The 24,870-nt window shown below is 42.9% G+C and overlaps 1 protein-coding gene and 1 pseudogene across 1 annotated transcript; one reads left to right on the top strand and one right to left on the bottom strand.

The window, feature by feature from the left end:
• Positions 1-7,506: 7,506 nt before the first annotated feature.
• Positions 7,507-8,092, bottom strand: LOC145510098 (transmembrane protein 126A pseudogene; annotated as a pseudogene).
• A 5,099-nt stretch (positions 8,093-13,191) lies between these two features.
• Positions 13,192-24,379, top strand: ABRA (actin binding Rho activating protein). The gene is made up of 2 exons (XM_081500432.1): positions 13,192-13,905; positions 22,854-24,379. The coding sequence occupies exons 1-2, from the start codon at positions 13,238-13,240 to the stop codon at positions 23,329-23,331; spliced, it is 1,146 nt and encodes a 381-aa protein (XP_081356558.1). The 5' UTR covers positions 13,192-13,237; the 3' UTR covers positions 23,332-24,379.
• Positions 24,380-24,870: the final 491 nt, after the last annotated feature.

Here is a 24,870-nt window from a genome sequence, read left to right as displayed (position 1 = left end):
CCTGGAAGCAGCTGAAAGTGCAGCAAGTGGGAGCCAGCAGTATCTCCAAGCCTGGCACCATCTGAGACCAGACGGAGGAGACTGTGGCAAGTCAGCCCCTTCCAAAGGGCAGATCAGATTGAAATCACCCAGGTGGCTCTTCTTTGAGATTGAGAAAAAGGATCAGGAACCCTGTCTTCATTTTGGGAGACATAGAGGAGGCTCTTCCCAGATGGCTCTGGTGGGCTACAGTCCATGGGGTCAGAAAGAGTCAGACGCACTGAGCACCCAAGGCTGAGAGGAGGCCCCAGGATATTCGAAGCAAATATGTGTTTCTAGTCCTCATCTAATCAAAACACTGTCAGGAAGATGGAGATAGATTCCTGAACATTTAAAATTGGAAGAAAAAAAAAAGAATAAATCAGAGGCCCTTCTATCACTGTCTTTTATTTCATTTTTATTTTAAAAATGCATTCTTTATTAAAGATATGCCAAGGAATGCAGTAACATCTCCTCCCCCATCACCCATTCATTCACTGACCAAACATTTGTCAAGTGACTACCATGAGTGCGCGTCTCATGTTTTCCAACTACACATTCATATTCTTTGAGAATACTACCAGATTTATCTGTTCTGTTCCCATTTCTCTACCTCTAATATTTTTCCTGTAATTTTTTTTTGTCTTGGACAAGCGTCTTGTCATCTTGCCCTTGAATTATTATACCTGCTGCTCCCTTCTTATTCATAGAGGTGATGTTTCTTTAAGTTTTTGGCTGAAGGTTCACATTTTTCACCTGCTCTGTGGCAGCTTTTTTTCTGGTGAGTGTTCTTTCTTGGTAACTTTATTCTTCTTTTCCACAGATTTGTCTTCAAGTGTCTCTGGGTTGCTATTGTACCATCTTACATCTTTTAAGTGGGTTGAACTTTTCTGGACTAGGCATTTAAGAAAGTTCCTGTGAGGAAAGAGGACAGATCAGAGTAGCTTGCAGGTGTTTCAATCCAGAGAACCATCTGTGGCTTCCACAGAAATCTGACTGCTTCTTGCAAATATGATGCCTCCATCGCATTCTTTGTGTACCTTACTGCTTCTGCCTGTTTCAATCACTTGCTTTTCAAAGTTTAGAAGCATTTTGCTTGCCAGTCCTGACACCAGATTTCTACACTTACTACAGCAAAGAGCCATGCAGCTTTTTTACTACATGACAAAGCTCTTCCCTCCAAAAAAAAGTGTTTTTGCAAATTCCTTCTGCAACCCACCATTGCCAGGGCATCTCAGTATACCTCTGGACTTTGTGCTAGATAGATTCTAATCAATCTCAGTTAGTTTTAGCAGTCATTTCACATATGTCAAGGTGTGCAGATTGTTGTCGTTCTTCCGTTGCCCAGTCACGTCTGACTCTTTGCAACCCCATGGACTGCAGCACGCCAGGCCTCCCTGTCCCTCATCATCTCCTGGAGTTTGCCCAAGTTCATGTTCATTGCATCAGTGATGCTATCCAGCCATCTCATCCTCTGATGTCTTCTTCTCCTTCTGCCCTCAATCTTTCCCAGCATCAGGGACTTTTCCATTGAGTTGTCTGCAGATTATCTGTGTCCTATTTCACAGAAGTTAGAGTCTGAGAGGCTTTTTAAAAAAATTTTACTTGTTGCTTTTAGATGATTTCTAGGACAAGAGGGTCAACATCTGGTGTAGAAAGCCACATAAAATGGGCTATTTCAGCATTTTTTTTTTTTTCTCAAAATGACAGCCTTGTACTGAAAGGAATACTTTAAGCACAACCAAATTTTCAGGATTTGGAGTATATTTTAATTCTGTATGTTACATTCACACTGGCCTACGAATGAGGTGTTTGCGTGTGATATAATTAGGACTGGTTATTCTTTCTTCGTTTTCCAAACTTTCTGTCATGACTCTCTGACCCTCAACACATACACATATTCACACACACACATAGGAGAAGATGCTATAGGAAGTTTAAATAAGTGAGAACAAAAAGTCCTTTGAGGACTTCCCTGGTGGTACAGTGGATAAGAATCCACCTGCCTGTGGAGGGGACACAGGTTTGATCCCTGGTGCAGGAAGATTCCACATACCATGGAGAAACTAAGCCCATGTGCCACTGAAATGACTGCCCTCGCTCCAGAGCCCATGAGCTGCAGCTACCGGAGCCAGCATGCCTAGAGCCTGAGCTTCACTGCAAGAGAAGCCACTGCAATGAGAAGCCTGTGCATCTCAACGAAGAGTAGCCCCTGCTCACCTCAACTAGAGCAAGCCCTCAAGCAGCAATGAAGACCCAACCAAGAAACGCAACCAAAAATAAACAAAAAAAATTTTTTTAAACGTCCCCTGGGTTTGCCAATGAGGAAGGCATCCGCTCCTTGACTAAACTGAGTTTGTGGGCAGAAATCAGAATTGTGAGTTGAATGGATTGAGAAGTGAACAGAAGTTCTTAAAATAAGGAGTTAGGACTATTTGCTTATCCCCAGCTTTCCTGAGATACAATTGACATACAGGGATGTGTAAGTTTAAAGGCACACAATATGTTGATGGGATACACACGCATTACAAAATTATTACCAGGATGGAGTTAGCACCTCCATTGGGTCACATAATGACACTTGGCATGAACGAAAGGAAAGTTTTACAGGATCAGATAGAAAGTCAGGGCTAAGAAACTCTATATTTGGATCTTCTTAAGAAGCTTGTTTAGAGAGTGATGTCACAAGCTTCAGAAGTCCCGTCCTTGAAGGTGGGGGTAGACAGCAAGGAGGAGGAAAGGAATCTGTGTCAGAGCACAGCCATTCAAAGCCCTGATTGTGGAGCCAGAGTGCTTGACTCTGATCCCGTTGTTAACTCGTGTTGGCTCTGTGACTTGGCACGACCTTAGTGTCCTTGATCTAAAATGATCCCCTTAGTCTCCTTGATCTAAAATGATCCCCTAATCTAAATATAAAAGAGCCCAGACCTCTCTCCCGAGCTCCAATCCCTGTCTACTAGATAATTTACCCTGAATGTCCTCCAAGGTATCTCCAAGTTAACATGTCCAAAATTTAATATCTGTCCAATCCCCAAGCTTAGTATCCCTTTAGCATTTTTATTCTTTGGGGATCAAACCATCATCTACCTACAAACCCAAGCCAAAAAGGCTATGCCCATCCCAAATGTCTTCATTTCCTTCATATCTCATTGTGACCAACTCTATTAATTTCACCTCTTAATTTCACCTGTAGTACTTATACCCTCCTTTCCTACCTTACCACTACCATCTAAAAGTAGGTTTTCATCATCTCTTTCCTAGACTTCTGCATTCCTCTGCTCAGCACCCACGCACTTGGCCTGGAACCAGCCAGATTCAGATTCCCTAGTCCAGATTCAGGAATCAGGTTCCTGGGTGTGGAGGAGGGAGGGTGGCGGAAAGTAGGAACAGCCGTCCAGTGGCTAGAATTTGGCTCAGTCAGCACCTGCAATTAATTTTATTGGTTTGGGAGGAGGGTGGGAGGGGCACTTAGGTTACCCTAGGCTGTCACCATAGTAACCAGACTTGGTGGGTGAGGCCCTGGCTTCATTCTTCCTGCAGGAGCAGTGGAAATAAGCTGGGTCTGCCTTACTTCCAACTAGTTAATGAAGCTAATTGACTGGAACTTCTGCATTAGAAAAGTCTAAAGGGAATGGGGGAGAAACCAGAGAGCCTATGTGTGTTAGTCTCTCAGTCGTGCCCAACTCTGTGCAATACCATGGACTGCAGTCCGCCAGGCTACCCCGTCCCTGGGATTCTCCAGGCAAGAACACTGGAGTGGGGTGCCATTGCCTTCTCCACCAGAGAGCCTATAGAGACCTCCAAATATCCTGCCCTTGGCGGGGGTTTCCTCAGGATAAAAGAATAAAAGTGGTCTCAGCCTCTACTCTTGCCCACACATCATCCTTGAATCTGTGCTGTGCGCTGTGCATAGTTGGTTCTGCCTCTTTGCGACCCCATGGACTGTAGCCCTCCAGACTCCTCTGTCCATGGGGATTCTCCAGGCAAGAATACTGGAGCGGGTTGCCATGCTCCTCCAGGGGATCTTCCCAACCCAGGGATCAAACCCAGGTCTCCCACATTGCAGGCGGATTCTTTACCAACTGAGCACCAGGAAAGCCCAAGAATACTGGAGTGTGTACCCTATCCCTTCTCCAGGGCATCCTCCCTGTCCAGGAATTGAACAGAGATCACCTGCATTGCAGGCGGATTCTTTGCCAGCTGAGCTGCCAGGGAAGCCCCTATTCTCCATACTACTGACAAAGTGAATGCAATTCTGATCATGCCATTCTTCAGGTTAAAGCTTTACAACGTTTGGATAAAATCTACATTTCTTATCAGGGCTTTCAAGTTCCTCCACAATCTGATCTTACTTATCTCTCTAGCTACAAACTTCACTGTATTTCCTTCTCTGGTTTCCACTGCAGTAGGAGGTAGCAGTGGTCTTAAGAGAACCCTGTTTGTTTAGAGAGACTATATTATGCTGCTTGAATATGCAGAGGCAATGGCACCAAGGGTGGGGAATAAGGAAGTGAAGACCACGGGAATTAGGGACTTCCCTGGTGGTCCAGCAGCTAAGACTCTGTGCTCCCAATGCAGGGGGCCCAGGTTCAATCACTAGTCAGGAAACTGGATCCCACATGCTGCAGCTAAGAGTTCACATGCTGCAACTAAAAACCCCACGTGCCACAACTAAGACAACTGAGATGCAGTACAGCCAAATATTAAATAATAAGTATTTTTAAAAAACACAAAGGAAGCAAGTGGCCATGTCTGGGGGCAGGTGACAGTTGGAGATCAGAGTCGCCAAGGCAGGGTGAAGAATGGGTGGAGGAGAGTCAGAGGGGAACAGGTGGGGGCCTAACAAGGGGAGAGCGTGGTAGGACCCTGCAGACCATTGCGAGGATTTTGACTTTTGCTCTGAAGCAAAAATAAACATGGAAAAATTTTCAGCAAAGTGATATAATCTGACTTAGCTTTTTAAAGGATCTGACTAATCCTGGGAATGGACTGGACATGAGTGAAAGCAGGGAGACCAGTTAAGGAGACGACGCAATGATTCACAGAAGAGCTGATGGTGGCTTGAAAGCTACTAGGTGAGAAGGTGGGGAGGCTAATGTCAGTGAAGACGGTGAGAAATGGTCACATTCTGGATACATCCATGCACACTCTTATTTGAAAAGATTTCTAAGATAGACCACTAGACTCTTTCTGTTTACATTGAGTGGAGGGGGATGTACGTCATTTTCTTTGGTTCTTAAAAGAAAGGCGACGCCATCAGTCTGTAGTTTGTAGGGAAACTCAGGTTTCAGTAAGACATGCTATTTCCTCCTCCGTACCTTGAATCTTTAAAGTTCTCTCTGGGGCTTACTCTCACCCAGCTCCTTCCACTGGACAATAACCCATCATGCTCAGCTCAAGTAGCACCTTCTTTTTAAGGCCTTCCCTAATCCCAAAGATGTTACTATGACCTCAGATACACCGCTATTATAACCCGTATATCATAATCAGAACACCTGATTGCTCGCTTTCTCCATGTCCTACTGGGAGGTTCCTTAGGGCAGACGCCAGTCAGATTCATCTCTTGACACCCATCCCCTCCATAGCACACACGTGGTGCTTAGTGACTGCATGGCTGCACAAGACATCACGTAGTAAGGTGAAGATGGGTGGCACCAATGCAACTCAGAGACGGGGTACTACAGAGCTCAGTGGTTTAAAATCCCTATCCCTAAGGATCACATTAAGATCTTAAATCACATGAGGATCACCTGTGGAGCTTTAAAAACAACCGGTGCAGAGCTGTAATACACCCAGAGATGGCCATACTACTATCTTACCCAGTGGCAAAGGAAGCCTTCCCAGGTGGTGCTAGTGGTAAAGAGCCCACCTACCAATGAAGGTTAGATATGAGACACGGGTTCAATCCCTGGGTCAGGAAGATATCCTGGAGGAAGGCACAGCAATCCCCTCCAGTACTCTTGCCTGGAAAATAGGGTCACACAGAGTCGGAAACAACAGAAGCAAGGTAGCAGGCTTGCACGCACACAGTGGTGAAAAAAAAAAAGAGAAAAACTGAGCATATTGATTCATCTCCTATCACCCTCTGCAGTTTATAAAACACTTCGATATACATTACTAATTCTCACACCAGGTCCAGGACAAGGAAGATTTATACAGGCAGAAACAGCAACAATTAAACGAATTGTTTCAGCACAAAGCTTCTCCTCTATATGCACTCAATCATACATCTTCCACAATAGGAAGAAAAAGGCTTTTGCAGTTGCAATTCTATTCACCCAAACTATAAAGGAAAGGAGTAAAAAGTGAAGGTAAATGATAGCAAGCTTTGACTATGAGGCTAAGACTTGTAAACTTTTCCTGGATGGTACTGGGAAGCGGTTAGAGTGTTTTGATCAGCTGAGTGAGACATGAATTGAGTTTTAAGGTAAACAAGGGAGATGTGTCCAGATGGATTTGCATAGAGCAAAATGAGGAGCGAAATATATTAAGGAGATATCGCACTAATTAAGTGGGGGATGGTCAGACCAAACCAGATGTTGATTTCATTTTACTTTCACTGAACTGTAGGTTGACTCTATACTATTGAGGGATCAGAGCAATTAGAAACATTATACCTTAATGGGTATTGTCAGTTCAGAGTGTTACTCAGTTTAATGAGATACACTTCTAAATTGTGCAGTTTGGACTTAATAGATTAAGCATGAATTGAACCAAGTTAGTGTTAATAACATAGTGAAGATTGAACAACTATTATTCAAAGAAGAGTGAATTTAGTCATAATTACAAGGCCAGTTTCTGAGACATCACCATTTAGACTTAATATCAAAAGCATTTATGTGTTTGTTTCCTAAATTAAACCAATGTGGCTATAGCTTGATCATGGTTTTTGTGACACATGTTCTCTAAAGGTTTCTTTGGTCTCTGGCAATGTATGTAAAGTATTGTTTATGATGTAAAAGTTTACGCTGTATTATATGTACTGAGGTTTGATGTGTTGACTGCGAATCAAGGTCATTTATTTAGAAGGTGGCATCATTGGCCTCAGGGAGAGTGTAAAGAACATTGTAAACCCCTTCCACGTGGTGTTCTTACGCAGTGTATTGGGCACTGTGTTAACTGCTTCACAAGCATCATCTCATATGAACTCACAAACAGTGCTGGGGGAAGTCATGTTTTTGCCATTTTCAGAAAAGGCGATTGAGAAGTCAACTTTCCTGGTACACAGATCCTGAATGGAGATTCAGAATGCAAAACCAATCTGCCTGAACCCATACCTGGGCTACTGGTCACCACACCCTTGAGACCTGCATGTGGAGTGTCTACTGGCCCCCACAGCCTCTAGAAGCTAGAAGCAGGGTTGTCAGCCCTGATGGTGGGTTACGTTCCCTACCCAAGTAAGGCCTGTCTCCAGGGACAGCTCGGTGCTAGTTTTTTTTTTTTTTTCTCCCCCACAATTTTATCATTGTGTACAGATTTGCTCGACGATCACTGAATTTCTAGGACAGGTTTAGGTAACCAAAGAGCCTTTATCAGTAGTTTCTATTGTCTCGACCCAAAGTATGCTGCAAACCCAGGCTGGAGCCAAATGGGAAATAACATCTTTCTAAAGATAGGCTTAGAAATCCTCATCTAATCATTTAAGACGTTTCCTTTCTCAGGTAGCCCAGGCTGAGTTACACCTGGCTGCTAGGCCACCATTCACAGGGTTAGCCAAGAAAATAGGGTCCAGGCCACCAAAAACAAGACCAACCCATCTGCCTCATGTTATGGCACAAGTTTCACAACGCAAATCACCTGTATTCAAAGGTAAACTTACAAAACTTTGTAAGATACACGTGCCATCAAAAGTGGGATCACTGCCATTGGTAAGGCAGCAGCTACAGGATCCATTGCCACATGTAAGATACATCAAAAAAGACTAGTTGCTATTGGGCTACAGAGAGCAGTATTAAGTCCAATATATGCTGTTCCATTTCAAGCAGATTCCTGCTTCTGGAAGTCAGTTAATTTTTCTGGTTATGATAGCAATTAAGTTCTCCTTGACAGTATCATCTGCTTCATGGTTTTCCATTTATTGCAACCCTTTTCCCAGAATGCCAGTACCTTACTAGCTCTCCTCTCAGCAGTCACTGCCTCCTCCGGTCTTCAAAGCCACCAAGAGAGTTCCCTCCACCCTCTGTGCTCCTGGGTGTAGCCATTTTGGCTTTGCTCTAGTTATCAAAGCTTCACAGGTCATCCTAATGTGCTTAAGACCCTAATGTAATCCTCAGTGATTGGAAACCACTGAGCTCCATATTCCAGGAGTTTCCAGGAAGGCACCTGTGCTCAACTCTTTGGTAATTACTACCAAGTAACTGAGACATCACCTGACCCCCAACCAGGCTGAGGGAAACATTTCAGATGCTGCCTTAAAGGCCTCACTATAAATTACCTTAAAATAAAACACTATAAATAAGCGTTCCCTTTGCAGCCTCCAGTCCCTACCAGTCACCCCACTTGACCCTCCCACCTGAAGATGCACCCTGACTGGGGGTTTGGTATCAGTCCTGTCCTTGGTCACACAGAATTATCTAAGGAGCTTTAATTCTCTAACTCCGTGGCTCAACCTCAAGATGATAATAATAGCTGCATATCAAGCGCCCACGTGCCAGGCATGGTGTTCAGTGCCTCACGTGTGTTACTCTTAATTCTCATGCTGTCTGTGAGGTAGATTCTCTGATACTCATGAAGAAACTGAATCTGGGAAAAATTAGATAACATGCTAACCTGCGGTCTGGATTTTCACCCGTGGTTCTGCCCGACCACAGGGTTCATGTTCTCGGTTCTCCTCGCGGCTCCACGTCTCCACGTAAATGCCCCAGCACTTCTGCAACTCCAGAGGGTAACTCCTCACCACAAATCCTCCCCTTCTCCGGTCCTTTCCCAGCTAACGTCACCTCCTCACACCTGTCATTCAAACTGAACCCTCTAGATCATTCCCCAATACCCATGGCAACTAGTGAGTCTGCTGTGACCCTCGATGGCTCCTGAACCTTCTTCTCTTCTTTCAGATCCTTCTCTCAGAATCATTCTTTACAGTTCCTTCCAAGATTATTTTCATAACCTCTGTAAACAATCCCCCTATCCTAGTCTAGTCTTTTTCAAATCCACACCCCACTTTGCCGGTTTTTGATTTGACCATTTGGTAATGCAAATTTGATATCACATTGAGGTTTAAATTTTTTTAATGATGCAATACTGATAAAATACTGATTCCTTAGCAAGGTTCTTCAAAATATAGCTCCAACTTATTTCTCAAATGTGCCCTGGCCTCTTGTCCTTACCCCATAAACACTGTATGTTCTTCTCTAAAGTTCACAAACTGGGGGCCCACAGAATCTGGTCTAAGAACAGTATAGGTTCACCTTGTACTATTATTGTGTGTAAGTTCTGTGTATTAACCATCCATGTAAAGAATTCTTCACCATGTAAGGAACTGGGAGAGTTCATATAAAAACCCAGATTTCTTACTTCTCGAGACATTCCTTCACCTGTTTCCCATGCCCTCACACCCACAGCTGCTCCAACCTGACTTACCCCATGTGATAAATGAGCCGTGTGACCCTCCAGGTGTTTCAGGTTATGGTCTCTATGCTGGGCCATGAGAAGGTCTCAAGGCATACCATAACTTCATGACTTTGTTCATCGCATTTCTTCAGGTTGGTGTGCCCTTTCTCCCCCTGGTAAAGTTTTATTTTGAGGGGCTCAGATAAAGGACCACCATTTCTGTGAAGTCTTCCCAATAAAATCATTCACCTATGCTCAATAAAGCTTTCTATTTCTAATGTTCAGCTGCTCAATTGCGTCCAACTCTTTGCGACCGCATGAACTATAGCCTACCAGGCCCCTCTGTCCATGGGATTTTTCAGGCAAGAATACCGGAGTGGGTTGCCAGTTCCTTATGTAGGGGATCTTCTGACTCAGGAATTGAACCTGCATCTCCTGCCCTGGCAGGTGGATTCTTTACCACTGAGCCCACCTGGGAAGCCCCATTTCTAATGCAGCTCTCCCCAAACTGTTAAAGGCAGTGGTATGCACAACCTCTCCTGCCTAGATGGGAAGACCTTGAAAGTAAGCTTTGCTTTGATCCATTTCATATACTTCCTCACACCAACCACCATCAGTCCTCACCCTTGTATTCTTTCCATGAGCACTGAGTTAAGTAAATTCAGTTGAAATCAAAAGCCCTTTTTTGATGTCCATTAAAGTCTTTTCATTCCCACTTTTCTGTAACTAAACAAGAAAAGGACTTATTTACATAGAAAGGATCAATGAAATTATTATTTCATATGAGCTTTGAGCAAATGTGGGTTTCTAAAGTTTCTTTAGTAAGATTATATCACTGGTGATGAGAGCTGACTTTACCTGATTTCTAAGCATATCATGAAGAGAAGTGTATAAATATTAACTCCCTCCTTTCCCTAGTATCACCCATATGATCAAATAATTATTAATATTTTGTATAAAACACATTCACACCACAAATTTCTCAGGTGGTAAGTACTTCATTAATCAGGTCTACATCTTCACCTCATTTCTAATCTCATGTCTCATAGGAAACTCACAATGTAAACTACTTAGTTCACTATATCTTTGCCTTTTTTATATTCATTTATTTTATACCTTCTTTTAAAGCAGAAGAATGTTGAACTCAAGAATCTAGATCTAGGTTGAGAAAGAAGATAAAACATTTCTTATTAGAAACACTATAGGTAGCATACAGACCTTTCTGTAGGGAAGAAATGCCCAAAGCAGACATGAGGAGGAAAGGGATTTTACACTCTCTTCTGTAGAAGCATAAAGGAAGGACCACAGTTGCCGTGGAAGTAAAATCTCAGAAGGAATGACCAGATTCCTTAGGAGTTCCCTGGTTTTTGCCAAGACTATCTGCTGACAGCTCTAAGCCCCAGGCAGCCAGCTGCAATGCCCGTTAATATGTGAAAGACCATTAACATTTTGCTGTTTTCATTCTCCCCCTGTAAGAAGTGAATGTGGAGCAGGTGTGGACAGGGAAGCAGAAAAGTTCCTTTGAGAGTTATAAATCAGCCTGATCCTGGGTTGACTGCATGGATGTCTCTGAGAAACCCCATTTCTTTCCCAAGGCATTCCAAGTGGGTAAAGGGAATCTAACAGGAACCAAACAGCCTGCAGTGTGTCTACATTCCAAGAATGAATGCCAGAAGTTTCAGACTCAGATCGAAATCTTTGTCATAGTTTTCTCATGTGATTCAATTTCCTCTTAATTAATCAACTGGGATTTTTGTCTCTGCATTGTTGGACCACAGTTAACATTATCAGATGCTGTTGAACTCTGAAAACATCTGACAGATTTCCAGATAGAGTATTAAGTCATCTTCCCAATTGTCTTAATCTTAGGAGGTAAATGACCTACAGGACGAAAAACTGACAACATTTTTTAAAAGTAAATTTGTCTCAATTTCAGAAGTAATTACAGTTCTTACCTTTTTTAATGCTCTTGGACAGCAATTTTCAATCAGTGTGTTTAACTGCATGTCAAGATTGGAGGAAAGTATAAAAATCTATAGAACCGTGGTATGAAAAAAATTCTATTTGTCTTACTTTAAGAAATACTCATGGACCACAGCCTTGTCTGACAGAATGTGGTCTAATGGAGAAGGACATGGCAAACCACTTCAGTATTGTTGCCTTGAGAACCCCATGAACAGTATGACAGGGAGGCCTGGCGTGCTGCAATTCATGGGATCGCAAAGAGTCAGACACGACTGAGGGACTGAACTGAACTGAAGAAATGCTGACCCCTACACATTTTTACTTGGTTTAGGACACATCCTAGATAGTTCTTTCTCTGTACAAATGACCCATCTTTTTTATCCAGTCCTATTAAAACAAAACAAACAAACAAACAAACAAACTATATTCCAGTCTTTGTTCTCAGAACTGAAAGCATGGCTTTTTCTGCATGAACCTAAAGTTATGCCAAGGAAGTTTGTGTTATTAAAAACAAACAGCCGAGTGGGGCTTGCTTCTGATAACATTCACTTACTTTGTCTTTAAATAGTCTTATTTAACAAAATATTTGAAAAAGATTTGTTGTTAATATCAGTCTCTGAAGTTCATTGTGTGTATAGGTCTCAATTTAAAGATTAAAAAAAAATAATTGGACAAAATTTTTGACTATTGTCTTGTGTTTTAATACGACTTGTCTATAAAGTAATTCAAACTTAGAATACTAGGCCCTTTTCTCTCCTCTTATCTGGGCCTCCGTTTTCTCATCTGGTAAATGGAGCTTCGATGAGATGACCTCTAAGGTCTACATCAAATAGAGTTGAAGACAAAAGGAAGAGGCAATAGGATGCCTTTGAGGAGTAGGATGAAAAGAGGCACATGCTTTGCATCAGACATCTGGGTTCCAGTCTTAGATATTATTAGTTATGGGAACGGAGAAGGCAATGGCACCCCACTCCAGTACTCTTGCCTGGAAAATCCCATGGTTGGAGGAGCCTGGTAGGCTGCAGTCCATGGGGTCACTAAGAGTCGGACACGACTGAACAACTTCACTTTCACTTTTCACTTTCATGCATTGGAGAAGGAAATGGCAACCCACTCCAGTGTTATTGCCTGGAGAATCCCAGGGACGGGGGAGCCTGGTGGGCTGCCGTCTATGGGGTCACACAGAGTCGGACACGACTGAAGCAACTTAGCAGCAGTAGCAGCAGCTATGGGAAGTTATGCGTCATTGTATTCATCGATAAAATGGGACTAATTAAAGCTGTATGGAGGACTGCTGAGGTTTCAATGGAAATAAGCCTATTATGTTCCCAGCACAAATTGTACATGTATTTTATGCTCCTATAAATGGTAGGACCATATTTTAAGGTCAAGAAAAACCTAAGGCTGAGCACATGATCGGATCTAGTAGTTTCCACTCTGGCACTTGGAGAAGAAAGGGCAGGATCCTATCACTGTCCTTTACCGAGACGTCCCTCTGCTGTGATGAAACTGGAGCTGTCAGGGTTTAAAAAAAGCGCACCGTCAGGGGGAAGGCACCGCATCTTGGCAAGAGGAGCTTAACATAGTTTCCACAGTCACCAAACTCTCTTCCCACCCCACACCCCACTTCTATTTAAATCCCGGGCCCTCCACCGGTCCACACTCATTTTAGCCAGTGCCCAGGCTCTCAGCAGACAAGGGTGGCATGGCTCCGGGAGAAAAGGAAAGGGGGGACGGGCCGGCCAAGAACGCCCTCCGGAAGGTGCGCACAGCCACCCTGGTTATCACCTTGGCCCGAGGCTGGCAGCAGTGGGCCAATGAAAACACCACCAGGCAGGCCCAGGAGCCTGCAGGCTGGATGCCAGGGGGCACCCAGGACTCACCCGATGCTTCCGGACCAGCGATAGACGCCCCCACCCACTGGAAAGCTCAGAGGGCCCCAAAGCCTTCCTCCCCGAAGCCAGAGGGATGTGGAGATGGACACGGCTCAGAGGAAGCCAGCGCAGTTTCTCCTATCAAAAGGAAAGAGGTGACCAAAACGGTTGTGAGCAAGGCTTACGAGAGAGGAGGGGACCTGGGCCACCTCAGCCACCGGTATGAGCAGGATGGCGACCTGCCAGAGGCCGAGCGGCCAGAGAGCGACATTGACAGACTCCTCCGCAGCCGCGGCTCCCCAACGCGGAGGAGAAAGTGTGCCAAGCTGGTGACCGAGCTGACCAGAGGCTGGAAAGCGATGGAGCAGGAGGAGCCCAAGTGCCGGAGCGACAGCGTGGACACAGAGGACAGTGGCTACGGAGGCGAGACGGACGAGAGGCCGGAGCCAGATGGAGAGCAGGTGGCCGTGGCTAGGATCAAACGCCCCTTGCCCTCCCAGTAAGTGAACGCGTCTCTCAGTTCCTCACCCCGCCTGCCGCGCCCAGAGCAGCTGAGGGATCCCAGAGAACAGGGAAGCCCTGCCGAGTCAGGGTGAGACTCACCCACAGGGCTGGCAGCCAGGTCTGGGTGAAGGCTCGCCCCTGGGCTAAGAGGACAGTGCCCCGCTCAGTCATGGACCTCCGGGTCAAGGGCCCGCACTCTTTGGTTTCCCCCCTCTGTTCTGAACCCTCAAGGTTTAGCCACAACAAAGATGAAGCCATGGGAGATGGGTGTCTGCTACGGGTTAATGTTTGAAGTCAGTTCTATAATGAGTAAGGATTGGCTTATTTTTTTCTGCAGAAAAAAAGTATTTCCTGGTAGACTGAGTGGAGGGACCTTTCCCTTGTCTCAAATCGGTGCCTATAATATTATCAAGAGACACATCTACCCAAGTAGTGCCCATGGAACACAGATTTCTGTGAGCCTGGACACAGGTGGGAGGCTGCTGTCTGACTGAAGAACAACCTCTGAAGTGAGATAGACCCAAGTTCAAATCCCAGCTCTGCCCTGGCTATAGTTAAGAATACTGTGGTACACTTGAAAGTTGCTAAGAAAATAGCTCTTAAATGTTCTCATCACACACACACACACACAAAATAGCCAGTTATTCTTCTAAACCCATTTCCTCCTTTGTAAAATGATTGTAACAATAAATTCTGCTGGTTTGAGAGAAGTAGATGAGATTAAAGCTGCCAAGAACTTAGCACAGTGCCTGCACATAAGCTCACTATATGGAAGTTATTACTCCTCATAGAGAGCTTATTATTTAGCAATTCTTCAAACTTTCAGAAAGCTTTTTTCCGTTTATAAACAAAGGCAGAAATGCTATTAAAGCTAGGTAATTAAAATATCACAATGCTTGTGTGCTGTGTATGTGTGATAAGCTGCTTCAGTCGTGTCCGACTCTTTGTGACCCCATGAACTATAGCCCACCAGGCTGCTCTGTCCATGGGATTCTCCAGGCAAGAATACTGGAGTGGGTTGCCATGCCCTCCTCCAGGGGATCTTCTCGACCCAGGGATGGAATCTGAGTCTCTTATGTCTCCTGCATTGGCAGGTGGGTTCTTTATCACCAGCACCATCTGGGAAGCACAATCCTAAAGCAGTTAAATGCATACACACACACCAACACACACACACGCACACGGACTCAAACTGATACATTTATTCTGACAAGAAACACATGCTTTATTTCAAGACAGTAACTCTCTCTCCACAGAACAGAAAGTCAGGATTTCTCACTCTACAACCACAGGATATCAGAATATGGGGAAAATCTCAGATGTGATGAAATGCTTACAAGCTGACTCCCTCTGGGAACAGTTATATGTGTAGGTGTGCTTTTCAACTTTTATGGAACAATCAAAAAGTAAAGAACGAAATTGGGAACCTTATTTGACAAAACCTGCCTTACAGTTTGTGACCTTAAACATGTTGTGAAAGAATTAGCACTATTATGGGCTTCCCAAAGAGCTTCTCAGGTGGCACAGTGGTAGAGAATCTGCCTGCCAATGCAGGAGACTTTGGTTTGGTCCCTGGGTCAGGAAGATCCCCTGGAGGAGGGCATGGCAACCCACTCCAGTGTTCTTGCCTGGAAAATCCCATGGACAGAGGAACCTGGTGGGCTACAGTCCATAGGGTTGCACAGAGTCAGACACAACTGAGTGACTAACACATATACACACATACACACATGGGTATTTTACCTGCTTTGTCCTTTGAACTCTCACAATAAGGTCGGTAATATCTCATTTTAGGGATGAGAGCACTGAAGCTCAGAGGGAAAGCTCACTCAGCAAGTTAGTGACGTGAGACATGCATGCTCATCTCCAAATGTCAGATGCTTTGAAACCAGACATGATGCTACTCCTCACTCAGCACCTTGAGGAAACATTCAGAGATCTGAATTTGTGCTCTACTTACATTCACATAGAAATTCATAATCAGAAATCACTATTCTACCAGACCGTACGGAACTACAGTCTAAATTTTAGCCTCATGGATTCAGGAGACATGCATGCTAGAAAATGAAATAATAGCACCCAACAGAATAAAAACCGAGGGTAGCACAATGAAGATGTTCCTGTCACCGTCTTTTGAATTGGCAGAGGGTAGGGAGATGACAGCTGGGAACAGTCTCTGACACATGTCCTCTCTTTTGGCACCCAAGAATTGTTCATATGTTTATTTATTTAATCCTCACAACGTTCTTTCAGGGTAGGCATAGTCATTATCTTCACTGGATAGATGGGAACACGAGACAAAGAAATGTTAAGGAATTTGTATAGGATTTTACTGCTCATGGGATTCAAACCCAGGCACTTTGGATCCAGAGCCCACCTTCTTGACCACTACTCTAAACTGTCTCACCTGAAAGTGGGAACGTGCATAGTTCTCATAGTTCCCCAAAACACACCTTCTCTGTGTGCTAGAGCAGGACATTGGCTTTGAATGGGAGACAATTAGATTTGGAATATTGGTTACCTGGGAAAATCCTAAAGTTTCTTCATTCTCATCTAAAAAAATAGCTGTGATAATCCATAGAGTTATTTTGGTATCAATCATGTAAAGTGATGGGCACAGAGTTGTGTTCTGTATAATGCAAGGGGCCAGCCCTGGTCATCTCAACACCACAAGATACTAGGAGACTGGCTGTCAGGGTTTGGGGAAGGGAATAGGGCTTCCCTTGTGGCTCAGTCAGTAAAGATTCTGCCTGCAATGCAGGAGAGCCGGGTTCCATCCCTGGGTTGGGAAGATCCCCTGGAGGAGGAAATGGCAACCCACTCCAGTATTCTTGCCTGGAGAATCCCATGGACAGAGGAGCCTGCCTGGCTACAGTCCATGGGGTCACAGGAGTTGGACATGACTGAGTGACTAAACCTACGTACCTACCTATGGGAGTGAAATCCCTCCCTTGCTTCTTGGGTTCCTTTCCCTCAGTCTTAGAGCACACAGGGTACTGGAATGTTGCCCACAGCAATAGCAGCTCTAAATGTCAGCCAGGGTGAGTGATGCCCAGGGAGCTACAGCGGAAGCCTGATGGGGCTTTTTACCTGATGGGATGCTCACATTACTGCTGGAGATATAAATGCGGCATCACTGACTAGGCCTGTATGAGAGGGGGTTTGTTCACTTATTTTTAGTTCTAAGCACCATTCTTTCCTCATATCCACTAATAGGGAGAAAATGATGTGTCATGGACACTTAAGCAGAAAGAGAGTTTTCTGGATGGTTCTACGGATAACAGAGACAATTCAGGTTCGATAAAAAGTAGAAATATTCCTTAACAAAAGAATTTTACTAACTGGGGCTTTACTTTGAAAATGATTTCCATTGTATGCTTTATTTTTAAAAGTCTTTTGACTGCCTAGCTTTTGACTTGTTTGGTCCAAGTCCTTTAGACAAAGCAACTTTTATCTGTCCCCTTTACAGTAATGGCGCAATATTACATAGTGTATTACATACAATAATGGCGCATTATTAAAATGAAACTCATGCATCCACCCTCTCCTCCAAGGTCTATTCAATAAAAATTAAATGGTTGAGCATGAGGGGGTGTTTTATAGAAAAGGGAACTGAACACAGAAATGTATCCACGTCATAGAGCCGGGAAGTGATGCCCTCGGGAAGTGATGCCAGAGCTTGTGTTCTTCCCAACCCAGGGATCAAGCCCAGGTCTCCCACCTTGCATGCGGATTCTCTACCGTCTGAGCCACCAGGGAAGAATGACTTTACTCCTAGAACTTGTGTTCTTAACCACTGTGTTAGACTCATCTCTCAGCAGAGAATAGACTCGATGAATCAAATGGAGATCCAAGCATCACCTCTGTTATGGAATCCCAGGAAAACTCCCAAAGTGTAATGTTTTGGTGCAACTTTATTAAAGATATCTGCTAGAAACGAAGGAGAAAGTATGGCCTTCTAGTATTTGCCCCAGTTCTAGAGCTTGGAATGCTCCCATGGACTCAGGATGGTTACCAGTCTGCAAGGAGCAGAGTAGCACAGGCCCGATTTCCACACCTGGCTGATAACAGAACAGAGAGCACAGTTTGAATGCACAGTCACCCTGCTTCTGATAAATGTGACCCTGTGGATGTCACGCTCCCATTAACCAAACTCGCTATATTCTTCCTGTAAGAAGAGTAAGCACATGAGTGCACACAGGAGCAGATTCTCCCCAGAAATTCCCTGAGACATCGGAAATGTGGCAGAAGTTCTTGGCTTTACTGACAGAGAAGCGTTTTAGCCTAAGATATGAACACGGTGCCAGTCTTTCAATATCGCTTTGCTTTCTATGAATTTATACTAGGTCGTCTTTCTAAAGCTCAATCTGAACTATCATTCACATTTTACTTGAAAATTTAAAAAACAGGATAAGCTGGTATATTGATTCCTACATTCAATGAACAAGGAGATGCTCAGGGTCTGAGACTTACTAATCCTGATTTAAACCTGATTCTTTCAGACTTTTTAAAAATTGAAATATGAAAGTAATACAGAACAGCTACAAGATAGATAAAATTAAATACTCATTAAGGTATATTTCCTTCTAGTACTTTTTAAGCAACCCAATTTTCTAATTCTTGCTTAAAGGACCAATTCTTTCACTTTCCTTCTCTATTATTGGGAATTATAGTTTGACCATATAACAAATGGACATTAAAATTTATAAGATGCTTTTTTAGATGTTTCTCTTCTTCATAGTGTTATTACCTCACCAAACCCGACCCTTATCCCAAATGACATAGAATTTCAACACTCAGGGAATTTAAGCTCCTAGTTAAAAGAAAAAATATATATCATCAAAGAATGAGACACATACAGTAAACAGTTTAAGCAAATTATCTCTGGGTACTAATTTGAATATTTTTCAATTCTGTGCTTTCTCTAAGTTATAAAATCAATACAGTTGACTCTTACAACATGGGTTTGAGCTGTGTGAGTACACTTATAAGTGGATTTTTTTCAATAAATGCTTATTAGAGTATTGTTCAACCTGTGCTGGTTGAATCCATGGATGTGGAAACGTGGATACAGTGTAACTGTAGAAAGTGAAAGTCACTCAGTCATGTCCCGACTCTTTGTGACCCCATGGACTATATATACAGTACACGGAATTCTCCAGGACAGAATACTGGAGTGGGTAGCCTTTCCCTTCTCCAGGGGATCTTCCCAACCCAGGGCTCGAACCCAGGTCTCCCGCATTGCAGGCAGATTCTTTACCAGCTGAGCCACTAGGGAAGCAACTGTAGAGTTACACTCAAATTTTCAAGTGCCTGAAGTATGAGAGCCCTCCACCCCCATACATAGTTCCCCAGAACAAGCAGATGCAGATCCTGTAGTACTGTAGTGTGTGTGTGCGCACGCTCAGTCACTTCATTCGTGTCCGACTCTTTGCAACTCTATGGACTGTAGCCCGCCAGGCTCCTCTGTCCATGGGATTCTCCAGCCAAGAATAATGGAGTGGGTTGCCATGCCATCCTCCAGGGAATCTTCCCAAATAGAACTTAACGTCTCCTGCGTTCTTAACCACTAGCGCCACCTAGAAGCCCAGTATTATAGTATTTACTATGAAAAAATGTCCACATGTAAGTGAACCCATGGAGTTCAAACCTGTGTTGTTCAAGGGTCAACTGTAATACCAGAAGAAAGAAGTTCGACAAAAATGTTTTTAAAAAATCAACTGTCTCTAGACTAACATAATTAATTTCAGTTGTGCACATACTCTTGCTTTCTTCAACCTGGTGCATATATGCATTTTATATAGTTAAAATTGTAGCATGTGCTCAAATTTGTTTTATTCTGTTTATTTTTATGAATGTCTTTCAGAGATTATTCACCATTCTTTTTCATCACTGAATATTCAGTTAGTACTTAAAAGAGTGTCTGGGACTTCCTTGGTTGTCCAGTGGTTAAGAATCCACCTGCCAACGCAGGGGACATGGGTTCAACTCCTGGTCCAGGACGATTTCATGTGCTGTGGGGCAACTGAGCCTGTGTGCCACAACTACTGAGGCCCACACACCCTAAAGCCTGTGCTCCACAACAAGAGATGCCACCACAATAAGCCCACACACCCCAACTAGAGAGGTTGCTACAACTACAGAAAACCTTCGCCTAACAACAAAGACCCAGCAAAGCCACAGAAATATAATTTTGAAAAAAGTGTGTCTAGTGCACAGTAGGTGTCATACATACTTTAATAAAGGATGGAAGGAATGTCAAAGAAGTTCCTTAAAGGGAGGACATATTATGTTCTATACTATAGGACAGAACCGCAGTTGGTGCTCAGGAGACAAAAAGGATGAGTTAATGAATCATGCTGTTCTTCTCACTGTCTTCTGAAATGTTTCAAGTCTCTTTCCCAGCAAGATGTTTCAGCCTCGAATTTGATATGAACTTTGGGTTCTGCCAGGATGACACTGGGCTTGTGATTGAAGGCTGTGTCTGCCATGGATTGCCATCATTCCAAGGGGACTAGGTATTTACTCTCCTTTGATCATGAGATCTAGCAGCCCATACTCTGGGCAGCTGAACAGGGACAGTCTGTGGAGACACAGATGAAGACAAGGACCAGCAGGGCTGAGGAAATTGCATTTCTCTCAGGGCAGTGTAGTTCCTAGCACTAGTCCATACATATGTGTGTGCTTAGTTGCTCAGTCGTGTCCTGCTGTTTGCAACTCCATGGACTGTAGCCTGCCAAGCTCCTCTGTCAGTGGAATTTCTCAGGCAAGAATAATAGAGTGTGTTGCCATTTACTCCTCCAGGAGATCTTCCCCACTCAGGGATGGAACCCTGTCTCTCCTGCAGCTCCTGCACTGGCTAGCAGATACTTTACCACTGAGCCACCTGGGAAGCCCTTTCAGACATATGTGATCTTTTAAAGTTGTAATAATTGTATAAACAGTTTTTGGATGCTGATTTTTCCCAATTAACTTGGTCATATACTTTTGTCCATGTGTTTACAAAGAACAGTAGTGTTATATGTAGCAGTGTACTCCTAGTTTAAATTCTGATAGTGAAACTGCAGCAAGCTAGGGACACAAAGCGTGGGAATTAATGAAAGTTCGCCATCTAGTGGATGTCATTCCTCTTCGAAAAATAATACAAGTATGTATGCCTCCCTACCCACATCTGTTAGTTTCCTGAATTTGAATGATCAGATTTTAGGAAATGAATTTGGATGGTGAGGAACACCCACATCTGACTTGTTCCTGGGTTTTGACCAGCAAATTATGAGAGTTCAGGGAGGGGCTCTTGAATTCATGCCTGCCATTCACATGTGTGTGTATGTGTGTGTGCTTCCTCGCTTGGTCATGTCCAACTCTTTGTGACCCCATGGATTGTAGCCACATAAGCAATTTCAGCTCTACCCTACATCTCCAATTCCAAAGCTTCCAGACAAGAAGCCACCTGGTGTTGGGGAGAAGGATGGGTGAGTTGCTTGTGGGGATGAGGAATACAGATTTCTGACTTTTATATAGTCCAAGAGTTCATGCTTTACTTATGAGATTGAAGCTAGAGAGATGACAGGAAAGTCTGTTAAAGACAAACTTTGCTGTTTTTAAATTAGGTCTACACTCGCCAATGATGGTTTTTGTTTTAATCAGAAATGCATTCCAGGCTGCAAAGACAGACACACACATTTGAGACACAACTCATCCACTTATTACACACTGTCCTGGCAGGCTGAGCAGCACCATCACATAGCAGAGAGAGCACAGTCTTTGGCCTCAGACATTGGGGGTCTGAATCCCACCTCTTCCGCTGGGCTGGGGCAGCATTTCACAGTAGTTATGCACAGGCTCTGGAGCTAGCTTTACTTTGGTTCGAGTCCCAGCTCCATCATTTAACAACTTCGTGACTGTAAGTAAGTTACCTAACCCTTCTGCCCTCACTTTCCTCCTCTGTGAAATGAGATTAATGGTACCTATCTCATAAGATGGTTGTGGAAATATTAGTAGAAAGTGTTTAGAATGTCAGCACATAGTATTCAATAAGTGTTACTATTGTTAACTAGTGTCTCCTATTTATACAACTAGATATTTCAAAATTTGTGGTACATCATAGATATGAACATAGATATGCTTCACTAAAAATACGTATTTAAAAATCTCTACATGGCAAAGGTGGCAGCAAAGGAGACACATAAAGAGCAGACTTTTGGAAACAGTGGGAGGAGGAGACGGTGGGATTACTTGAGAGAAACATATATATCAACATATGTAAAGTAGATAGTCAATGGGAATTTGCTGTTTGACGCATGGCACCCAAAGGCGGTGCTCTGTGACAACCTGGAGTGATGAGGGGTGGGGGATGTGGGAGGGGGTCCGGGAGGGAGGGACCACATGTATGTCTATGGCTGATTCATGTTGATGTGTGGCAAAACCCATCACAATATCGTAAAGTAATTATCCTCCAATTAAAATAAATAATTAAAAAATCTACACATGAATGAATAGTACAAAGTATGTGGCTGATAAAAACCTTATTTTGGGCAAATAACTTTTTTGAAGTCCCATACAGAGTGGACTCCCTTAACCCACTGATATGATTCCAGTTCTAAATGTTACTAACATGCAAGTTTGAGCTACACATATTTGCATTACCATTGTGTAAGGAAGCTTTTCCTTGAAATAGAGTTTAACATCATCATTTTATGGGGCTTAAAACATTATTGTTACTCACAGAGAAAATAATCTAGGACCTATCTCAAACTCAGAACAATGGAGGCATCGTCCATGACTTTTCTTCTTCCATCTATTTTTTTTAATTGTTTACATGTCTTTCATAATGAAAAATTTATAGACTTACATTAAGATGCATATGTATAAGAAGTACAAGTAGAAAGCAACCCTTGCTAAATTATGAATATCTTGATTTTTTTTACCCTCTCTCTCTTTTAGGGCAAACAGATTCACAGAGAAGCTCAACTGCAAAGCCCAGCGGAAATACAGCCAAGTGGGCAACCTGAAAGGGAGATGGCAACAGTGGGCTGATGAACATATCCAATCCCAGAAGCTCAATCCTTTCAGTGAAGAGTTTGATTATGAGTTGGCCATGTCTACCCGCCTGCACAAAGGAGACAAAGGCTACGGCCGTCCCAAGGAAGGAACCAAAACTGCTGAACGGGCCAAGAGAGCTGAGGAACACATCTACAGAGAAATCCTAGACATGTGTTTTATCATCCGCTCAATGGCTCGCCACAGACGGGACGGCAAGATCCAGGTCACCTTTGGGGATCTCTTTGACAGATATGTCCATATTTCAGATAAAGTTGTGGGCATTCTCATGCGTGCCAGGAAACACGGACTGGTCGACTTTGAAGGAGAGATGTTATGGCAAGGCCGGGATGACCATGTTGTGATTACTCTACTTAAGTGAACTTTCAACGACACAAGCCAAACTTGACCCACTCTTGTCTTAATGCTAAAATGCTAACGTAGTGAGAAAGTAAAATGCAAACTGCTCTGTAATAAGTTACTAAATATTAAACAATTTTTTTACATAAATAACTTTTGAGCACTCTATTTCTGAGGGAGTTTGAAGACTGAGGGAGCACACCCAAAGCATTTCAGAAAGCACACTGAGGATTATTTGTACACAATAAGCATTTAAAATTCCACTTACCCTTTGGGCAAAGATACTTGGCTATTCTTTGCAAAGTTGCTATAGATATTAATGTAAATAATTATATGTAAGCTGAATTTGGGTAAATATCAGCAAACCATATTATGATATGTTTAGGAAAGAAAAAGCATTCCATTAATTTTGGCAAAACTAAACTTAAAATTTTCTAAGCAGCCTGACTTTGTTCTATTATTTTTATCATAGCATCACTTACAAAATAAGCACATATTTCATTTTACTTTGTGGTCTAATAAAAGTTTTTGAAAATACCCGAAAGTCAACATTAGTGCACCCAAAGTGAAAAAAACCATAAAGATGACAACGAAATTTATTTGGCACTAATCTGTTCCTTGTCAATTTTTCTCAGATAGATGTGGTGTGCCTTATATAATTCTAAAAACAAGCTGAATAAAATGTGAGATTATAATTCTTATGGAATTCAATGAAAGTTACTATATGATAGTACTTTGGTGTTACATACAGAAATTAATGTCAAAGTATAATCCTGCAAAATAATAGGTGCTCCTAATTGTAGATTGTTAGGCTTAATACAAAGTATGGATTAAACTACCATAGGAATTATCTTTGCGTTCATATATAATTCTCTTTCAAACTGAAAGTTTTAATATCTTCTTAAAGAGGAAAGTTTGTATATTTTTGTTTTCATAATAGATTTGTCAAATTACATATTACTAACACTTCTAAGTAGAATTTCACATAAGATGTATACTTTTTATCATAACAGTGAAACCTATGTCAAAAGTTTAAAACATGGCACAAGAATAAAACATACTTTTATGTTCTTGTTTTTGTAATACTATTTTAAAGTATATTACACAATATTACTTTCTAGTGTTTGAAATACAAAAAAATACAAAATTATAGCGTGCAACTCGGGTTACTTCTAGAATATTTAGACAAAGGCCTCGTATTCAGCTCTGGACAATTAACAGCTTGCTGCTGCTGCTGCTAAGTCGCTTCAGTCGTGTCCGACTCTGTGCGACCCCATAGACGGCAGCCCACCAGGCTCCACTGTCCCTGGGATTCTCCAGGCAGGAATACTGGAGTGGGTTGCCATTTCCTTCTCCAGTGCATGAAAGAGAAAAGTGAAAGTGAAGTTGCTCAGTCGTTTCCGACTCTTAGCGACCCCATGGACTGTAGCCTACCAGGCTCCTCTGTCCATGGGATTTTCCAGGCAAGAGTACTGGAGTGGGTTGCCATTGCCTTTAGGCAAGTATTAATACAGATCATTCAAAGTTCAGTTTGTCTGAATTAGAGGATGGAATTTAAGTC

Source organism: Giraffa tippelskirchi, chromosome 6 (assembly GCF_054371585.1).
Source record: "Giraffa tippelskirchi isolate mGirTip1 chromosome 6, T2T-mGirTip1v1.2.pri, whole genome shotgun sequence".
Lineage (NCBI taxonomy): Eukaryota > Metazoa > Chordata > Mammalia > Artiodactyla > Giraffidae > Giraffa > Giraffa tippelskirchi.
This window is presented reverse-complemented; position numbering and strand designations above follow the sequence as displayed.